This window comes from Chiloscyllium punctatum, chromosome 40, assembly GCF_047496795.1.
Source record: "Chiloscyllium punctatum isolate Juve2018m chromosome 40, sChiPun1.3, whole genome shotgun sequence".
Classification (NCBI taxonomy): domain Eukaryota; kingdom Metazoa; phylum Chordata; class Chondrichthyes; order Orectolobiformes; family Hemiscylliidae; genus Chiloscyllium; species Chiloscyllium punctatum.
The window spans coordinates 56,653,420-56,675,427 of record NC_092778.1 but is presented as its reverse complement, the minus strand read 5'-3'; the positions used below and the strand labels follow the sequence as shown (position 1 = coordinate 56,675,427).

The following is a 22,008-nucleotide window of genomic DNA, read 5'->3' as shown; positions in this document are numbered from 1 at the left end:
TCTGAAGCAAAGGCAGAAAGGGATATGGGCCAAAGGTTGGTATATGGAAGAAAAAACAAAAATTGCTAGAGAAACTCAACAATCTTATAAAACATTGATTAAGCCACAGATAGCATAACTGTGTGCAGTTCCAGATGCCACACTACTAGAGAGACATAATTGCACTCGAAAGAGTGCAGAGGAGTTGAACCAGGATGTTGCTTGGAATGAAAAGACTCAGTTATGTGGAGAGACTGGACAGGCTGGATTAGTTTTCCTTGGAGCAAGAGAGGTTGAGGGAGGATCTGACAGAGGTATACAAGATTATGAGAGGCATAGACAAAGTAGATCATAAGAATCTTTTCCCCATGGCAAATGTATCTAAGACCACAGGGCATAAGTTTAACAAAAACAGAAGTTGCTGGAAAAGTTCAGCAGGTCTGGCAGCATCTTTGAAGAGAAATCAGAGTTAACATTTTGGGTCAGGTGACCCTTCCTTAGAATTGACATAAACTGAAGGAAAGGAATAAGGTGGTTGAGAGGAGACCTAAACTTTTCACACAGTGGGTGGTAAAAATATGGAACATGCTGCCTGAGATGCTGTTGGAGGAAGGTACTCTCACAACATTTAGTAAACACCTGGATAAGTATGTAAGATGCCAGGACATAGTAGCCTGTGGACCAAGTGCAGGTCAATGCGATTAGTATAGTTTGGCATTTGTTGTTCAATATAGACATGGGCATGTTTCTATGCTGTATGACTCTATGGCTAGATCCAGCAGTATCTGTGGCAAGACACTTCACTTCAGCTCTGTTGAAGAGTCATCTATACTCAACACATTAGCTTGCTGTCTCTTCATGAATGCCGTCAGACCCACTGTGATCTCCAGCATTGGTTCTTTTCCATGTTAAAGTCAAAATTCACACCACACTGGGTTATAGTCCAACAGTTTACTTGAAACTGCGAGTTTGGACTATAAACTGGTGTCATGAGATTTTTGGCTTTGTCCACCCCAGCACCTCCACATCACATTTTCTGTGGTATCAAAGCAGAGTTAACATTTCCAGTCCACTTCTTCACTGGGGAAGGTTAGGTGGTGTTAGGCCACAAATCAGTCAAGATCTCAGTGGAACTGGTTGGAGAGGCCTGTTCCAGTGTCAAGCCCAATACCCCATCCTGGCTGCCCAACACACCCTGAAAATACTGGTGTTGTGGAGGATGTCCGTGACGTCAGGCGCGGCCCACCCCTTCCCAAGCTCCGCCCCCTTGCGACCGGGCCCCGCCCATTTTCCACAAAAGCCCACCCCCCGTCTCCGCTTGGTTCCGCCCCCTTTCCCATCGGAGCCGCGTAGCTGCGCCTGCGCGGTGTCGAGTTGACATCTGCGTCGCGCCGCCATTTTCTCCACCGTGCGGAGCCAGCGGGGCCGAGGAGAGCGGAGGCCAGAGAGAGAGAAAGAAGGAAGGAAGAAAGGAAGAAGAGAGGGAGAGTCAAAGAAAGAAAAAGAGACAGAGAAAGAAAGAAAGAGAGAGGAGGACTGTGCAGCCTGAGGAAAAGAGGAGGAGGACCAGAACCACTGTCCGGGGGGTGGGGGCCCCGGCGGCCGTCTGCCCCGCCACAGGGACGACAACAAGTCACAATCAGCCAAACCCCCTCCTCTTCCCTCCCACCTCTCCTTTCCCACCCCCATCCCATCCCTTTACCCACCCCCGTTCCCAAACCCCATACAAACAAACAGCCCATACGTTTTCCCCACCCCCCCCCTCGCTCTAAAAGTACAAAACTCGCCCTCCCGCCTCCCCTTTTCCACCGAATAAAAATCCGCTAATTTTATTTCCCGCGGCCCCCCCTGTTGTACCTTCTCCTCTCCCTCCCGCACCGCCAAGCCCCCCCCCCTCAATCCCCTTGCACTCTCCTCACCAGGGGGAAGGTTTAAAAAAAAAACTCCTCCGGGGAGGGGGAGAGGCGCTGGCTCTCCCCGCACCTTTCTCGGGGCAGGTCGAGGCGAGTTCCCCCTTTGCCGTGACAAACGGGGAGGGGGGAGGGAGCTTCGAGCGCAGCACTCGGCCGAGATTGGGCGCATAGCGAGCAAATACGTCCGGGTTTCCGTTCCTGCCAGCCGCGAGCCGTCCCTCACGTCGTCCCAGCCGCCGCCGCCGCCGCCGGCCCCCACCGCCGCAGCCGCCGCCGCCGCCAGGAGGGCCGAGGCCTTCTCCGAGACCATGAACCACTGCACCAAGCCGAGCGAGCAGAATGAGCAGCACCTCAGCGAGCCCGAGGAGATGGAGATGGAAGGTAGGCGAGACCGAGGCCTGGTGTTTGTGTGTTGGGTGGGAGGGTTATTCTCTACCCCCCACCCTTCCCAATCCCTTCACCCCCCCCACCCTTCCCAATCCCTTCACCCCCCCCACCCTTCCCAATCCCTTCACCCCCCCCACCCTTCCCAATCCCTTCACCCCCCCCACCCTTCCCAATCCCTTCACCCCCCCCCCCCCCCCGGTCCTATCTCATCCCTTGAAATCCGGTTCAATTTTTAAAATTATCTCTCTCTTCTCTCCCCTCCTTTCCCCCCCCGGTCGAGTGAGCAAAATGTGAAGTGACGGTTAGGCCTCAGGGCCGAGTGAGCGCGGGGTTTCTCAGCTTTCCCTGCCCCCCCCCCCCCCCCCGTAATGGGAACCACGCGTAGGCCACAGGCGCCATGCTGCAGCCTTCCCTGTGTTCAATCCCCTGGCCGTTCCCCATCAGTGTGTGCGCTTTTGCTTTCAGCCCCATTGACTGCGGCGGGGGGGGGGGGGGGGGGGGGGGAGATATCCGAATTCACGTGGAATGTGAAAGCCCGAACAGCTTTGCATTTCCCACGCTTGACAATCTCTCTTTCCTTCTTTTCTCTCTTCTCCATCTCTTCTTCCCCCCCCCCCCCCCCCGTTTATTTATGTTTGTAGCCTTGTTTACCCTTCGTCTGTCTCGCCCTCGATTTGCTAAACGCAACAAACACAAATAAGGCCCGTTTTCGTGGAGGGGTTTGAGAGGTGATGGAGACGACTGCTCTCAGAAGTCTCTTCCTGCAGCATTTGCTAGCTCATGCTGGCATTTCAAAGCTATCTTCTTTCATCTGCCCCCCCCCCCCCCCCCCCCCAACATCGAGATCTGGGAACGACAGTATATTCATAAGCCTTTACTCAAGTGCCCCTTCAAGTGTAGTAGCTGTTTTAAAGCAATCAAAGTGGATATTTGCTCTAGTTTTTTTTTGTATGTTGCATTAAATTCATTGAAAGCTCAAGCCTGTTAAGACTTGATTTTTGCCTTATTGTAAAGTATGAATTTTTGAGCCTGTTGTGTAATTTCAGTTTTGCCTTCTGCAGTTTACATTTATTCATATTTGGAAATTAACATTGATCGCAAGTCTTAAAACTAGGTTCTGTATTTAAGTTTCTCAGATCATGGTTTTGACTGTTTTAAAAGCAGTTTTCCAAGCTTCTTCAAGACCAAGTATAGTAGGATTCTATTTCCCAAGGATTAGACTAAATGAAAGAGTCATAAACACCAAGAAATGTTTTCTGTGCAAGAAAAATGTTTTGATGAGTTCTTCACTTCAATTTTTCGTGCATCCAAAAATACAGTTCAAGGAACTATTCAGTCCCATTGTCATAACTTTTGAATTGGAGGTGGTCTTAGTTCTCATTTGCAAGCCTTTTTCTATAATTTTCCTTTTTGTTTGTTTGTAACTGTCTTAACAAGTACTCTTATCTGGGAAAATGGTTTATTTCATCCTTCAGTCATACAAATGCTAACCCGTAATCTGTGCCATTTTGTCACCTTTTCACAGGCCATTTGAAACATCCATCCGCTGTTGTAAAATTGATTGTATTCAGCCGTTGCACAAGTGTGTGAAAATAAACAGTTTGGGATTTACAATTTACATGGCATGGATCTTTGGTACTGTGTGCATCTGTGAATTGCTATTAGGACCCAGAATTTACTTACCGAGAAAGACTCAGTATTTTTCTGACCCAGATTCTGGATTAGTGGTGCTGGAAGAGCACAGTTGTTCAGGCAGCATCCAAGTAGCTTTGAAATCGACGTTTCGGGCAAAAGCCCTTCATCAGGAATAAAGGCAGTGAGCCTGAAACTTCAGGCTCACTGCCTTTATTCCTGATGAAGGGCTTTTGCCCGAAACGTCGATTTCAAAGCTACTTGGATGCTGCCTGACCTGCTGTGTTCTTCCAGCACCACTAATCCAGAATCTGGTTTCCAGCATCTGCAGTCATTGTTTTACTGTTTTTTTTTCCCTGACCCAGGTTGTATCTACACAGCTGAGAAATAATTGACAAAGTAATAATGTTAATTATTTTGTAGTTACTGGCAATATGTCAGTCATAATAGATATTTTAATAGCAACTTCTACAATTTTTGGACACCCTGAAGCACTGTACATGGGGCGGCACGGTGGTTCAGTGGTTAGCCTCACAGCACCAAGGTCCCAGGTTCGATTCCAGCCTCGGGCAACTGTCTGTATGAGTTTGCACATTCTTCCCGTGTCTGTGTGGGTTTCCTCCAGGTGTTCCGGTTTCCTCCCACAGTCCAAAGATGTACAGGTCAGGTGAATTGGCTATGCTAAATTGCCCATACTGTTAGGTGCATCATTTGAAGAGAAATGGGACTGGGACTCTTCAGAGGGTCGATGGGCCTGTTTCCACACTGTAGGGAATCTTGAAGCCCTGAAATATAGGGTTTGTGTGCAATGAGGTTCCACAAGTGGCAAAATGATAATGACCAGATAATCTGTTCTTAGTGATGTTGAGTCATGAGTTTTGATATAAAGCTCTCATGACCTCAAGCTTAATGTCTTTTGGATTTTCCAGTAGTATCAATCTAAGTATATGACCAAGTAGAATACTGAGCCATATTGATCAGGAAGATCAAGTTGAGACTTGGCTTCAGTTACTGTGTGGAGTTTGTCTCCACCTCTATTCAGTGAGGGGTAAAAAGAAAATTGCGTGCTTCCTTTTGATCAATTTTTAGCAGTAACGTGCTAGAATGCATATACACAGAATTACATCTTCAGCTGTGACACCAGATGATTCCTAACACCAATTAAAGTAACTTTTAAAGCCGGGATGCAAGCGGGAGTGGACTGCTAGTCTCAATCTTTGCGTTTGAGTATTGAAGTGCAGTAGGAATTTTGCTAGTCATGTTGCACCGACCATTAATTTGCCAGAAAACTAATGTGGCATGATGCTTTTTTCCAATGCCTACATGCACTTTTTTGAAATTTAAAGATACCTCATTTAGCTCTTTTTAAGATCTAAAATTTTGAATTGTACTTTGCAGCGCACCTTGGCAGAGATACGTTCTCCAAGTCCTGAGCTGAAATTGAAGTTTGGGAATAGTTATAGTTAGTAATAGTTAAATTGTTGACTGTTTGTTTCAAGTATAAGTTCTATTCAATGTTATCTTCCTGTTCCCCAAACCCAAGCTATGCCAATGAAAATTTGGCTTTGTTTTATTGGGACTTGCAATTCAAATTTTGTTGGTCTGCCTTGATTGTTAACATCCCAACATGTTGAAAGGGAGATGAGCATCAAAATAAAATATTGCTCAACCTCCAATGCGATAAATTTGATACATCTAATAGAATTATAACATGCACTAAATGTTTAAGGTGAGGACATTTTTCTTAGTGTTACTTGGGGGGATGAGTTGTATAACAGGTACAACTTGTCCTGAAGCGCTAATGTTTAAGTGTACTCCGAATGTGGGATTTAGGAAGAAAGAATTATTTTTTAAAATGACAGGTTCACGGATAGATAAAATTACTTGCCTTCTCAACCAAAGCACAAGCATACTTTTAATAAGATCTTGGGTGCTGATGTTGACTGAAGATAGGAAATGGTTGTGTGACAGGTTTCATCACTTGAAGTCTTATTTCTCTGACTGATGACACGTTATGTCATCTTTGGGCAGGCAGTTCATGAAATTATAAAATCACACCATGTGAATCATTGAATTTCCCTGAAAGTAATTTGACCATGGGTAATAGTTATAAATTGTGCAGTCTGTTTCTAAAAAAAATGTTGTAGATAGAACATTTCAGAGTTTTCTACAGTTTTTTGATAAAACCTCATGTGTTCTGTTGTGATCCTGCCCACCCCTTTTTAGTAAGCTGTTGCATTTCACTGATCATGTAGAATCTTGCCTTTTGGGTCCAAGCTTCATTCTAGAGCCTGGAAAATATAATTAGATTCCCTATAGTGTGGAAACAGGCCCTTTGGCCCAACAAGTCCACACCGACCCTCCAAAGAGCAACCCACCCAGACGCATTCTCCTATATTTACCCCTGACTAATCCACCTCATACGGGCAATTTAGCATGGCCAATTCACCTAACCTGCACATCTTGAGAAACCCACGCAGACACTGGGAGAATGTGCAAACTCCACACAGAGTTACCTGCGCCAGGAATCTAACTAGGGTACCTGGTGCTTTGAGGCAGCAGTGCTAACCACTGAGCCACTGTGCACAGGCTAAAATTTCATTCCAGCACTCCCTCAGTATTGCATTTTCAAAGATGCAGGCTTTCACATGAAATGTTAAACCTAGGTACTGTTTACACTCAGGTGCATATAAATTACACCATGGCAGTATTGATCATCCCATCACCACTAAAACTGATATCCAGTCATAATTGATTTGCTGTTTTAGGGACCTTACGGTATGCAAATTGACTGCCACTGTCCAATATCTTCAAGTTTTTCACTGGCTGTAAAAGCCCTTGTGGCTGTTCTGACTTGTGATTTATACCCAAGTCGTCGTTATTTTTTTTAAAAAAACTTTCCAGTACAGTTTAAAAGGTGCTAAAGTGATTGGAATGAAAACATCTTGCAGATACCACCATACTACTTTAACTTGCCTTTTAGGCATGTATAATTTATTAAAATATATTTAAGAAAGCATGATTTTAGTTTAATATATTTGTTGCAATGAAGTTAGAAGGCATTTTAGAGGCAGGCTTAAAGTCAATTTAATCACAGCTAATTATTGCAGTGTAGAGGAACTGAGTTAAAATAGACTGAGGAGAGCAGCCACTCAAGCTATCAAGCAAATTGATTTATGATTTTGCTGACAAGCAAAAAAGGCTTTCACTGTTAGTTTTGTTTTCAGTTAATTGTTTGTCTGTTGGTCACTATATGGGAGTCGTACAGTATTTAAGCAAAGATGCTATGGTTAATCTTTAATATGCACTGCTTTAGAAGCTACAATACTCTGCTCAATCTTGGGAAAAATCCTACACTTTGGGAATGTTGTGAAGCCATTGGAGATTGTGCAGAGAAAATGGTCATGTCACCCTGAGATGATAGACTCTTTGTACACATTAGACAAGCTGGTTGTAGAGAAGGTTGGGAGAGGATTTGTCAGAGGTGTTGAACAGTAGGTAAAGAAGCTATTCTAATTGGTGGAAGGGAAGATAACCAGAGGACATTATTTTTGAAGCGGATGCAAGGAAAAATGCTGAAGTTTAGATGGCGCTGAGGACATTCGTTCATTGTCGGAGAGCAAATCCAAATGGCAGGTGCTCTGAACTGTGCTTGCATTATACATTTTACTTTGAAGGTAATAGAAAGTCAAATGTGATGGAAAACTTTTTTGTCTGCCTCCTTTTGTGCTATAACCATTTTATTCAAGTTTTCCTGGCATGTTTCCTTTGTTCCCATGCTTTTTATACACTATCTTCCTTTCTTGTCACTTTTCATGTTTACCACTTTGGGCTTCATACATGTTACTTCACTGATTTATTGAATATATTTTATATTGGCCTTTGAGTAGAGGTAAATGTCTTTCATTAACGTGAAGGACCATGGCTAGAAGATACAGTATCATAATCCTTGCAGATGGAAACCAAGCTAACACCTGGAGCAGAGGATTACCAGATGTGCTGTTTCCTACTGTTTCGGAGGCCTAACTCCAGTTGTGCGGCAATATTTGATTCTGAAATTGCCATAGTCATCTAGGCTGGGGAGAGGGACAAGATAGAATATGTAGTCTAAGTCAGAGCAAAATCAAGTGAAATGTTGGAAGTTTTTTTTTCCCACGATGTAGTCTGTGGTTTTGCATGTGGTTAGCATGGATCACTGTTGGGAAGCTGATTGGTCTACAAGCTGTTAGGAGCAAAAGGTAATATTATAGGCTTATTCCAACATTTTATAAGTATAAAAAGGAAGCCTTTGTGTGCATATCTAAAGATGCAGTTCTGTTTTAAAATGAAGTTGCCACAACCTAGAGATTATAGTTCTCCTCGTTTTACAGTAAATTGATATTAAATTAGTATCTGCTTACTGGCTTAAATGTGCTGTTTTGAATGTGCATTGCATATTAATGGTCTCCAATTTTTAAAGTGTACTGCTTTTTAAATTTAATGTTTGCAGTTCAAAGATAGCATTATGGAAGTTTTCATGGATCCATCCAAGATAATTTATCAGGCAATGTTGATGAAAATTGCAGAGCTTTGGGACTTGTACCATAATTTTGTGTATGTTCACACAAGCATCATCTGTGGTTTTTGGTAAAGTTAATACACACTTGATACCATAACTGTGAAAGTTCGGCTTCAGCGGTGGTTATTCATGGGTACAGGCCAATAGACTAGTCCATTTGCAGGTCCTATGACCATACTTTATGCCCCAGAAGATAATATAGAAGCAATGGAAAGTCAAATGTAGATTTACTTTAAAAAGTTGAATCTTTATTTTGATAACTTTACCTGTTTGGAACTTTTGTTACAAGAGAATTTGGTGCAGATTTCTTTTCCTTTTAATTGGGAGAATGTAATTTCTATATTTCAAGTTTTTGCCCATGTGATTTTAATTGCTGTCACCCTCCTCCCCTGACTGCTCATGTTGCGCCTTGTAATAGTTGCAATGAAATTTTGACTTTATAAACACCTTTTAGTATTGTTAAATGCTTGAATCTTCATGTGAACCATGATAAATCTTTATGTTCAGATGTTAGTGTCTTGCAATGTATGCAAATCTATTTTAACATGTTAGTGCGAAAGAGAGGCAATCTTGCTATGAAGTTGTTCTTTAAATGTCTATGCCAAATTCAGCAAAAGGGACGTATTCCATTGAAAAAGGGTAGTGTAGTTTAGGCATTATTTTAAATTGTCTTTATTACGGATTAGTCATGGAGAGATTACTTCCGTACTTGTAATTGTCAATATAATTTATGCATGTTCATATTTTGTGCTCAAGTTGTTCAGAACTTCAAGTTTATGCATCAGAATGTGCAAGCTTTATTTTTGCACTTTGTAGCACTTCAACTTTATACCTGTGAGTAGCCATTGTTGCAGCAGACTATTTCTTCATGTTTTTGAAGAAACCTGGTAAAGAACTGGTAGAAAACACTGATGTTTCCAACCACTGGTGAAAAACCTTGTTGGTTTTCGTACACCAATGACTGCATATGCTTATCCCAGATAGTTTGTGAAGTTATTGGCAAAGAACCAAATATATCAGAGTACACCTGTGGCCACTTGTTGTGAAGTGTGTAGTCTTCACTGTGGGGTTGGAGTGGTGGAGGGTTTTGAGGGGGGGGGGGGGAGCGGGGAGGAGGAGGGAGAGTAGTGGAGAGAAATGTGGAGATGAAAGCATGCTTTATCTGAAGAAAATATGCTGAGAATTCTATCTTATTTTGTTCCTGATAGGTCACTACACCATCAGTGCATACAATGAGAACAGTGAAATCTTATCTCTTTTAATGTAATGATTCCTAACTGATGGGAATACTGGACAAGTCAGATTCCAGATTGAAACATGGCTTGTAAGATCTGAACTTCGTCTCTTTTAAATCATGGAGGTAGTTTAAGTACATTAACAAGAGGTGCCCAGTATAGTTAGAATTTAGTTCTTAAATGATAAGAGTTATATTACACTAGGCAAAATAAAAGTTCCATCCTGGGCCTCCAAGGATTCATGCTCCCGCTACCCTTTTTCAATAATATCCTTACAAACGCCAAACCCTCTGTCAGGAGTTATACTATTTCCATCCCAAAGCTCCTGGTTCAGACTCAGATTCAGGTGGGACTAGTTGTAATCAGTTTCTTTTGGCAAATTTCTTTGTGGTTACTGGAGGATTTTTCCCTTCATTTGTTGTTTGTTTCTGTGATACCTAAACAACCCAAATTCAACATGACTTCAACTTCAGAACAGCATTAATGAAGTTCCCTAAACAGTGTCCAGTAGTTGTTCATTCTGAATGCACCACACTGCTGACTTTGCTGGATTGTTTTATCACTTGTCATTGGACCCTGGTTGTAAGACAACACCAGTTTTGTTGATATGTGAAATGTTAGCATGAATGCCAAAAACATCCTCTTGACATGCCAGTATCATGGCTTCAAGCTCTCAATTACCTACTCATGCCTTCCCTTTCATAATGCTTCATTCAAAATATATATTAAACTTGAAGTCATATTAATCCTACTCATGTATTATGAATCCTATTAATTGAAACTAAGAATCTTAGGCTTATACAAAAACCCAAGATTCTAATTAACTTTTGATGTATGAACTCTAGCGATCCTTGTATACTTCAAAGAGTATAAGAAATTGGAGTAGGCCATTTGGCCCCTCAAGTTTGATCCATCATTGAATAAGATCATGGCTGATCTCCCCCAGGCCTCAACTTTGATACATATTCTTCATTGTCCTCAGCTCCGATATTTCTAAAATCTACTTAGTTCCACGACAAAGACTTTGCTAACACACTGGATTTGAACATTTTTGATGTTCACTACCTTATGACAGGAGAATTATTTTGCATTGCCACTGAAAGAGGATGGCCAGAGTGACAGTAGGGCAAATCCAGGATAGTGAAGAGAACCTGTGCCTAGAGGTGGAGGAAATCCTTTAATGAATACTTTGCTTCAATATTCACTAACAAGAGGGACTGCTGTCATCTGAGAGGACAGTGTGAAACAGGCTGATACTTTTGAACAGGGTGATGGAAGGAGGAGAATTTGTTGGAAATTTTGAAAAACATCAGGATAGATAAGTCCCATGGGCAAGACAAAATACGCCTCGGTTTACTACGGGAGGCGATGTGAGAGATTGCTGCACCCATGGTGATGGTCTTTTGTGTCCTCACTGTCCACTGGATTAGTACCAGATGATTGGAGGGTGGTAAATGTTGTTCCCTTGTTCAAGAAAGTGATTTAAGGATAAACCTGGGAATTACAGAACAGTCAATCTTATGTCTGTGGTAGGCAAATTATTGGGAAATATCCTGAGACACTGGATTTTGATTATTTGGAAAAGTATAGTTTAGAGATAGTCAGCATTGCTTTGAGGGGGAAGGTCATGTCCCAAAGCTTTGCTGAATTCTTTGAGGATGTGGCAAAACACATTGAAGGTAGAGCAGTGGATGTGGTGTACATGGATTTGGGCAAGGCGCTTGAAAGGTTCCCTATTGTAGGCTCATTCATTTAGGAAGGAAACATGCGATACAGACAAATTTGATTATCTAGAAACAATTGGCTGTTCCATAGAAGACAGGGTAGTAGTAGATGCAAAGTATTCAGCCTGGAGCTCAGTAATCAATGGTACTCCACAGGGATCTGTTCTGGGACCTCTACTGTGATTTTGTACATGACTTGGTTGAGGAAGTGGGAGGGTGATTTTAGTAAGTTTACAGATGACACAAAGGTTGGTGGAGTTGTGGATAGGGTGGAGGGCTGTTGTAAGGTGCACTGGAACGTTGAGGATGCACAGCTGGGCTGAGAAGTGGCAGATGGAGTTTAACCAGGAAAACTGGTGAAGTGATTCATTGCAAAAAACAGTATGGAGGAACAGAGGGTTCTTGAGATCATAGATCCCTCCAAGTTGCACCCCAAGTTGATAGGGTTATCAAGAAGGCGTATGGTGTGTTGGCTTTCATGAGCAGGGGGATTGAATTTAAGAGCTATGAGGTTATGCAGCTCCATGGAGCCATGTTTAGCCCACAATTGGAGTAAGTGTTCAGTTCAGGTTGCCTCATTATAGCAACGATGTGGAAGCTTCAGAGACTGCAGAGGAAATTTACCAGAGTGCTGCCTGGACTGGAGGGCATGTCTTCTGAAGAAAGATTGAGTGAACTAAGGCTTTCCTCATTGGAATGAAGAAGGGTGAGAGGTGACTTGGTTGAGGTGTACATGATGAGAGGCATAGATGAAGTGGATAGCCAGAAATTTTTTCCCAGGGCAGAAGTGTCTGTCATAAGGGATCAGAATTTTAAGGTGATTGGAGGAACGTTTTAGGGGAACTGTTAGAGGTAGGTTCTTCACACAGTCATGGTTGTGTGGAATGCACTGGCAGCAGTGGGACGATAGCCAGATACATTTGGGATATTTAAGTGACTCTTGGGAAAGGTGCATGGATGATAGTAAAGTTAAGGTTATGTAGGTTAGTTTGGTCTTGGAGATCAGCATAACAGAGGGGTGAAGGGCCTGTCCTGTTCTGTGTTCTAAATCCATGTCCCCTTGGTCAAGATTTTCCGACTAATGACATTTTTCTTTCGTTATTTGTCCTCTTCAGCCCCCTCAGAATTTGCTACACTCCAACAAGGTCACACATCATTATTCTAAAGTACTGAATAAGTTCAACCATGTCTAGCTGTTCTTGGTAATCCAACCCTTTCATCACAGGAATCAGTCCAATGCATCTGTTTTGAATTGCCTCTAATGCCAGTATATGCTTTGAAAATATGACACCAAACCTGTACGCTGCTCCAGGTGCAACTCACTAACAGTCTGTACAGTTTTAAAACTACTAACTCGAATCCTTTAGCATGAAAAGCCAAAATTCAGTTTTCCTGAATTACCTGCTGCAAATTTATGCTAACTTTTGTGTTCCATGCACAAGAATATTCTGTGCTTTTTGGCATCTCACTTAATTTAAATCTACTTTAGGATTATTTCCCAACTACTACTCCTCAGCTCCCCCATTTTAAATCTGTCTTAATGTTGTCAAGGTAATTGTTCCCAATGAAGGTCTTTTGTCCGAAATGTCAATTTTCGCTGCTCGTTGGATGCTGCCTGAACTGCTGTGCTCTTCCAGCACTACTAATCCAGTAATTGTTATCCATGTTTGACTCTTACCATCTTCAATCTTGCATTGACTTCAGTTTCCTTGAATGCTTGCTCAGTCGAACCAAGAGGCAAGCAACCTTGGTTTCCTACTCAGCTATGATTGCTTTGAATAATTTTCATGGGTTGGGATTAGAATTTTTGAGCCAACAAGTGAGTTTTCTTCGTGAGATAAGAAATCTGCTGCTTTGCCTCTTGTGTCCCATGAAAGAAACTCCGCCAGATTCTCATTAGTTTCTCAAATCCTTCTATGGTCTTGTGCTATAATTCTATTTGTTTAGACGTTTCCAGAGCGCACACTGCTTTCCCTTTTATTTATTCCTGTGTGATTATTACTAAAGTTTCTTTACTGGCAGATTCCTTTGGTGACTTAAATCTTTTGGTTCATTTATGGCATTTAAACATCATTAGCTAGGTCAACATTGTATTGTCCATCCCTGATTGTCTGAGGACAGTCGAACAGTCACATTTCTGAGTTTGGAGTTGCATGTAGACCAGACGAGGTAAGGTTGGCAAATTCCTTCCCTGAAGGACACGAGTGAACCAAGTAGGCTTTTCCATCAAGTGATGTTTGTCTGAGGATTAAGTGCTTTTAAACTGTGAATTGAAAGCATTACCAAAAATGGCAGCGAAGGAGGCCATTTAGCCCATTTTGTCTTCAGTGGTAAAGTAACCTAACTTTTTTTTGTTTTATATTTAAAGCCTATTTGTTAATGATTTCTACCTTTTGTGTTATCCTTATGATCATTCTGCAACATTGAACTAACCAGTCAGGCTCCAGTTCCCTGAAAGCTACTTGAACGTAGAATCTGACTTCAGAGGCACTCTGTGTTCACAAGTTGTTTTCCGTCACAAACGCTATTTCTCCTAACACAAAGCTTCCTACTTTGTCAATTATTGGTCCCTTTCTGTTACTGTTGTGCTCATGAAAAAGATTATTCTCCATGCCAGGATTAAAATTTTCTTAACTAGGACATATGTATATAAATGCTTATTTTAAGTAATCTAAGACACCCTATTTGAAATAACTTTGCTATACTCTAGAAATCAACAAAGTTTGCAGTTACCAGTAACAGAATAATACTTTGGCTAATGTCAGGTGAACAGAAATCCATACCCCTCTAATTGGGTTTCTCCATTGCCAGGGCTTGTACATTGTACTTTTTCCTGATGCCTTCAACTGTAATTTTTATATTTTGTTCAAGTTTTGATCTGTAGAGGTGAGTTAACTGTTTATTTAGCAAGTCTTAACAATTTATGAACCAGCCACATGAGCACCTTCATCACTGGTAGATTGTTTGGTAGATTTCAGATTGTGTCACAAATTACTTGATCTGTGACTGCATTATTGCAGTTTTAACCATATGATGGGCATCTGTCTAGAATTAACCAAAATGATTTTAGTTATTACATTTGACTAAAGGTGGATGCATTCTGCGGCTGGCTAGGAACAAATTTGACCCTGTAACACTAGAACTAAGCTCTTTGGTGAAGCACATTGTGTTTTCAGCCAAACAGTCTTAACTAGGGCTTTCCTAGATGGAAATCAAGTTACATGTACAGGAGTTGGTCAGACTGGTAATCTACTCTGGTATTTGCAAGCAACTAGATTATTTTGATTGTAACATAATGAGAATTTCCCCTCTGCCATTTGGCCTTATAAAAGAATTCACAATTGTTACCTCCAATGAGTACCACTGAAGTCGTAGCTTTGTTACTTTTATGGAATCTAATTACTTTTGAATGTGTGGACTGCTGAAGGCAGTTGGGCTGTTGTATGACATCATGAGAAAGTTCTTCTGGCACAGAAGATGTCGCAACAGTAAGAACTTACAGCCTAACTAGATATATATTTTACAGGCCAATATTTATTTTCTGAAAGAAAAGATTAGGTGACATCATTTACGACACATACAGGTGTCTTGTGCTTCAGCTCTCCCCTGTTCCTGTGGTGTAAAGAATTGTTTTCTTTATAGATAGTTTAGAATGAGAATGATGGAGCATTGAGTAAATTTGTTTCACAATACAATATTTAAGTTTGTTACTGCTCAAAGTTGTTGGGCTGTTAGCTGAAGAACAGCAGGCAAACAAGAGACCATGAAAAGTAAGTGGATAGATATAATACAGAACTGTTTCCTCCAAACGTTGAGGCTTCAAAACCTGGATTTTAGTTTTAAAAATCTCAATTGGCATGTTGGGAAGCCATTATGATGTGGGCAAGGGCACTGGGGAAGATGTCTACCTCTCATTCATTTGGGCCTGCTCATTTTCCATTAGCTACAAGATAAGTTCCAGCACAAGGACCTAGTTAACTGACATTTTGTGCAAGGTACATTCTAATTGTACATTTCTAGTAAAACAAATTGCATTATTAATTCTTGTTTAGAGCTAGGTAAAAACAAAATTGCCAGTTTAGAATTGATTTTTTTTTTGAAGGGAGGAAAATATGTCTGAACTGCCAATGTAAATGGACTCAAGAGTTTAACAGTACCAAAACATTAGCTTCTCTTCTCAGTACTTACAGGAAATTACGAATTTCAAAAACATTTTGTTCATGGGATGTTTCGCAGCTTTTGCCAGCATTTAATTGCCATTGTCCTTGAGAAAAAAGTGGTTGAACTAATGCAGTCAATTGTGTTGCTATAACCACCGTGCTATTAGGAAGTGAGTTGCAGGGTTTAGACCCAGCAACAGTGAAGCAAAGGTGGTACAATTCCAACACTCAATAGTGCATGGTTTAGAGGTGAACTTGCTGGTGATGGTGTTCCCACATTTGTTGCCATTTTCCTTTTTAGATGGGAGAGGTTGGGGGGATTTAGAAGATGCTGTCAAAAGAGCTTTGGTGAATTGTTACAGTGGATCTTTGAGATGGCATACACTGCTCATTGTGGTGGATGGAGTGCCAGTCAAGTGGTCTGCCGAATAGTGACTGCAGAAACATTTGTTGCCAGGTAGTCCTTTGGTGTTCTAGGATGTTAAGTTTGAAGAAATTTGATTAACCAAATCACAGTGCAACAGTAGAACCCCAAGTTCCTAGTTTTAAAAATTAATTTTATTATGAGTAAATGGAAATAAATTTTTAACTTCTCTATTTGTTAACTGCCTCCCCTGAAGCAGTGAGGTTCTTGAAGGTGCATCTTTCTATGTAGTCGTGTACAGTTTGTCTGCACTTCAGACTCAAGCCTCAGTGAGTGTTGAGAAGCATTTGAACTGTAAAAGGCTTTGCTGCCAAAATCTTTATTGATGTTACCAAATGCTTGTGCACCCAACTAAAGCAGATGTTGCTGGATCGCAATCTTCAAACAACTCCCAACTGTTTATCCCTCCTCCAAATTTAGGGAATGAACATAGTTTTAGTACGTCAGGTGTTGATCCAGAAGTAATCTAACACTACAGACTAGAGAGAACAGTGAGAACGTCAGGATCCTGAACTTGTACAGCTTAACCCATTTGATAAACTTAACTTAATGAGGTTTTAATAAGTTGAAATTTGCATCATTTGTAGATTTTGACACTCAGGTGGTCCATTTGGATTTTGGGTCTTGTACAGAGAGAGTATACTGCTTGTGTTTGTGTCAATTGCATTGTTTTATAAATAAAAAAATTATGATTTAAATATCTGTTTTTTTGAATATTTAATAGTTTGAGTTGATGAAGATTCTAATTGATTGTGGAGGATAATGTGTTGACACCTTTTGCAGTTGCTTGAAATCCCTGATTTAAGTTAGAGTAATAGATATGTACAGCATGGAAACAGACCCTTCAGTCCAACTCATCCATGCAGGCAAGATATCCAAAATTAATTTAGTCCCATTTGCCAGCTGGTGAAGGCCCATATCCTGCTAAACCCTTGTTCATTTACCCATCCAGATGTCTTTTTAAATGTTGTCATTGTACCAGCTGCCTCAACTTCCTCTGGCAGCTCATTACATACACACTACCCTTTGCATGAGAAAGTTGCCCCTTGGGTCTCTCTCTTTAAATCTTTCTTCTCAACATAAACCTATGTCCTCTAGTTTTGGGCTCCCCTGTTCTGGGGAAAAGACTTTTAACTATTCACCCTATCCATGCCCCACATGATTTTATAAATTGCAATATGGTTGCCCCTCAGCCTCCGAGATTCCACAGAAAATAGCCCCAGCCTAGTCAGCATTTCCCTATAACTCAAATCTTCTAACACTGGCAACATTCTCGTAAATCTCTTCTGAGCCTTTTTAATTTGCGCAACATTGTTCCTCTAGCAGGGAGACCAAAACTGAATACAGTATTCCAAAAGTGGTCTAACTGGTCCTGTACAGTTGCATTGTGACCTCCATCTCTGTGCTCGATGCATTGACCAATAAAGGCAAGTGATGCCTACACTGTCCTGTCTCCCTGCAAGTCCACTTTCAAGGAACAATGAACCAGCACCCCAAGGTCTCTTATTTGGCAACACTACCTAGGGACATTACTCAGTAAGTGTACTCATTAATCCTATCTTGATGTGCCTTACCAAAAGGCAGCATCTCATTTGTCTAAGTGAAACTCCATCTGCCACTCTGGCCCATTTACCCATCTGATCAAGGTCCCACTATATTGAGGTAACTTTCTTTGCTGTCCACTGCACCACCAATTTTGGTATCCTCTGCAACCTTAAGAACTATACCTCCTATACTCACATCCAATTCATTTATTAAATGACAAAAAGCAATGATCCTAATGGCATACCACTAGTCACAGGCCTCCAGTCCAAAAGGATCCTGCACCACATTCTTCCTACTTTCAAGCCAGTTTTCCACCCAAATGGTTTTTCTTCCTGAATTCCATGTGATTCCAACCTTGATAACCAGTCTACTGTGCAGAACCTTGTTGAATGCCTTGAAGTCCACATGTCCATTACTCTGTCTTCATCAATCTTCTTAGTTACTTAAAAAGATGAATCCAGTTAGACAATGTCCCATGCACAAAGCTGTATTGATTATCCCTAATCAGTACTTGCCTTTCCAAATACATGTAAATTTATCAATTAGAATTGCCTCCAACATTGATGTCAGACTCACTGGTCTGTAGTTGCCTGGCTTTTCCTTACCAGCTTGCTGAAATTAAAGCACCACTTTAGCCAACCTCCAGTCTTCTAGCACCTTGCCCATGGCTATCAATGATACAACTATCTCTGCAAGGGGTCCAGCCTTACCTAATTTCCCACAAAATTCTGGGTTGCACCTGATCAGGTCCCCAGGCTTTATCCATTTGTGCATTTTAAGATTTCCAACACCACCACCTCTGTAATATGGGCACTTCTCATGATATCGCTGTTTTTTTTTCTCCCAAGTTCTCTAGTTTCCATATCCTTCTGCAGCAAACACTGGTCAAAAATACTCATTTAGTATCTTGCCCATGTTCTGTGGTTTCATTCAGAGGCAGCCCTATTAATCTTTAAGGGGTCCTATTCTCTCCCTAGTTTTTTTCATTTTAATGTATGCGTAAAATCTCTTTGGATTCTCCTTTTACCCTATTTGCCAAGGCTGTCTCATGTTCTCCCTTGGCCCTCCTGATGTCCCTCTTATACTTGTTCTCCCCCAGCACAGAGACTAATTCAAGCACAACAAATTCTGCCACATCTGAGCATAGACCTGAATTTGAACCAGAGCCTTCAGCGTTTTAATGCTCAGTACCACAGTGGCAATATTACCAGTGATTAATTGATTTAATTTTTCACTCACCAACCATATCTGCCATTTCTGTATTATCCAAGTTTTTCCGTGTGTGGGTCGCATGTTCAGGAACATCCGGTTTGCATGCGTTCTCCCATGAAAATGGGAAACTGGTGTCCCTAGATCCAATAAGATATGTTTTGTCAATCTTTGATTTTTATTTCATGACCGATATGCTTTTGCCTTTGCTGTTTGCCAGATGTTCGCAGCCTGCTGTGACCTTTCCTTGGATGGACCGTAAGCATTTGATGGCAGTACTGGATGTTGTAGATCCTTTGTAGCCACCAGAACCTGTTTTCATTGCGTAACTTCCAGCACTGGAGAGCTTGTGCACCGTACTGCAAGAATATCTTGTCTGCTGGAAAACCGTCTTGTGGTCAAACATGTTCATAGTTGGTTCATTCCTGTATCCGTTTCGGTCCTGGAGCTCAGCATTCTAAGCAAAACATGCTTCCATCTACAACTTCGAATCAGTGCTTCAAGAAGCAGCTTAAGAATACATTTAAAGCAGGTCACAAAATTTATTAGTTCCGGGATTCTGGGACCTACAGCAAATAACAATTTCAAGTGTTTGGGTGATAGAGTATATCCTTGTGCATTATAAGTTATGGCTTGTTGGCTACAGTTGAGATTTGTAAAACAATAATGCTAGTTACATTATATGGTGCTGAATGAGCTGTTAAGTTTCTTGTGTCTGAGGCTAGACCATTGAGAGTGATGTAGTAGGATCTCAGAATATTACATTACTATTTCAACTGATCTAGAACTTGATTCAAATTGATCAGCCGTTTTTAGAACCTTGATTGGTTTGTGTGAAAACATCCAGTATTGTATTAAAAATAACCTAACCAAGTGTTTTATTGGAGACACTTTTATTCAATGATTGGAATAAGTCGTAAAATGTTTTGAAAGAGCCAAAACATGAAATTGGGCCAAATGGCCACCATTGTTCTCTCAAACTCCATGGGAAAAATAACTGCATGGGTTAAATATTTGTTGTATCAGTAACCTCCAAAAACTTGAGGCCAGTATAGCAATCACCTAATGATCCAGAAACATAGTAGATTTAGCCTTCCCGTCCTTCCCAATAATTGTCCTCCCAAGTATTAGGATAGATTTCAGATGTTGTCTTTCATTTGGGACTGGATGTCGCACCTTCTCTCAAGTCAAAAACTTTTTCAGGATACTTGAGTGTTGATGGCTTACCGTCCAAAGCTATATGTCTTTAGACCGTGGATGCTAAGTTCTAGTTTCCATGTCTGAGAAAGGAGATTACTGAGTTCAGTCCTGAAACTGTGATAACTGTTGTGTAACTGTAGTACATAAATAGCTTGCCTTGCCTTTGACCATTCACTTTAGGAGAATGGGTCAATATCCAGAAGCACTGTTTTTGGCGATTGTGTTCAAGGTTACCCAAATGCCTTGTCTTGCATGGAAGAACCATCGTGTTGGGTTCTGGCATCAGGAGTCAGACTGTGGGTTGCAACTGATCTTAGCTATGTCAGACTAGTAATGGAAAATCCTGAAGTTTGCGAGCTTTTAGCAATGGCAGTTTCATGCTAAGTGACAACTGTTGGTGGCTCTTAAAGTATCATATTCCATCTGAACCTGGATCATATTTAAATGTCCAGTTGTTTTGTCCAGTTCACTTAGCATGAAATGGGCTACCGAGATCATCATGAAATGGGAAATTTATTACAGACTACTTGACGTACTTGAGCTTTAAACTGAAGTAGTTTATGAAGACATCTCTAGCAATGTACAGGTAACTGTAAGACCAATATGTGCTTTAAAGGCTTTTTATACCTAAAGGCAATTACCTGAAATAGTATTAAGCTATAAAACTGTGTGCTTGCAAATACTGAGAATGCTGCTCTTTTTGGTTACGCTTTTTATGCAAATTTCAGGGTGATTCCCAAGTTAATTGTGATTTATGTGGTTCACTTAATCTGAATAATTCAGGTCAACTTGCCAACCTCTAACCTTGCTATCCTTTTTGTTGTTTTATCTCAGATTCTAGCTGGAACTAAAAATCTGTTTGTGTTCTATTTGGTTGTGCCAGTTTTATAGATGTTCATTGTGCGTCATTCCATGGGACTCCAATATAACTATGAAGTGATTTCACCTTATGCAGGCTTGGAGAGCATCTCAGATGGAGCTCTTTGAAAATTTATGTACCACTTCCATTGATCTGTTAACAATTTTTCCATCGCTGTTTCAAGATGGATGCTTTTTTGTGTGGTTGAAGCCAATTTAACAGGCATTCAGTAAATAAGACTCTTTGCCCAGTCTAAGCTAGGTGTCATCTATAGACTATAGTCTGCAGAACATGCTCAAGCAATTGATCTAACATTTTGTGACTAATGTTTTGGAAGATTTTTGGTCTACGTATTGGATGTTCATACATTTCCAGTCGTCCTTTGATAAGGTGCATGAATAAGATTGGGATTGGAGTGGTGATTAGAAATCAAGGAGGCTGATAGATGCTGTAAATTATTTTGAATCATCATGTTTGGGCATGTTATAACATCTGACACATTCTGCTCCAGAAATGGGAAAATTTCTAGAGGATTACAGGCAGGCGAGGAAGGAGCTCAAAAATGGTCTGAGGAGAACCAGGAGGGGGCACAAGAAAGGCTTGGCAGAACGGATTAGGGAGAACACAAAGGCATTTTATACTTATGTGAGGTATATGAGAATGGTCAAAGAAAGAGTAGGGCCGATCAGGGATAGCATAGGGAATTTGTGTGTGGAGTCTGAGGAGGTAGGGGAAGCCCTAAATGAGTTTTTTGCTTCTGTCTTTACGAAAGAAACAAACTTTGTAGTGAATGAAACCTTTAAAGAGCAGGTGTGCATGCTGGAATGGATAGAGATAGAGGAAGCTGATGTGCTGAAAATTTTGTGAAACATTAAGATTGGCAAGTCACCAGGCCCGGACCAGATTTGTCCTCTGCTGCTTTGGGAAACGAGAAATGCAATTGCTTCGTCACTCCTCGCGCTCCACTTGAGTCGTAACCGAGGACTGGAGAGAGGCAAATGTAATTCCTCTCTTCAAGAAAGGAAATAGGGAAATCCCCAGCAATTACAGACCAGTAAGTCTCACGTCTATTGTCTGCAAGGTGTTAGAAAGGATTCTGAGGGATAGGATTTATGACCATCTGGAAGAGCATGGCTTGATTAAATGCAGTTAACACGGCTTTGTGAGGGGCAGGTCATGCCTC

The 22,008-nt window shown here is 41.2% G+C and overlaps 1 protein-coding gene across 4 annotated transcripts in view; it reads left to right on the top strand.

Moving 5' to 3' along the window:
- The first annotated feature begins 1,360 nt into the window (after positions 1–1,360).
- The window catches only part of usp7 (ubiquitin specific peptidase 7 (herpes virus-associated)), a 100,652-nt gene continuing 80,004 nt past the window's right edge, over positions 1,361–22,008 (top strand). For all 4 annotated transcript variants that reach the window (XM_072559990.1, XM_072559988.1, XM_072559989.1 and 1 more), the window contains exon 1: positions 1,361–2,273. In XM_072559990.1, the coding sequence (XP_072416091.1) occupies positions 2,201–2,273 (73 nt within the window). In that variant the 5' untranslated portion in view covers positions 1,361–2,200. The remainder of the gene's footprint in view (positions 2,274–22,008) is intronic.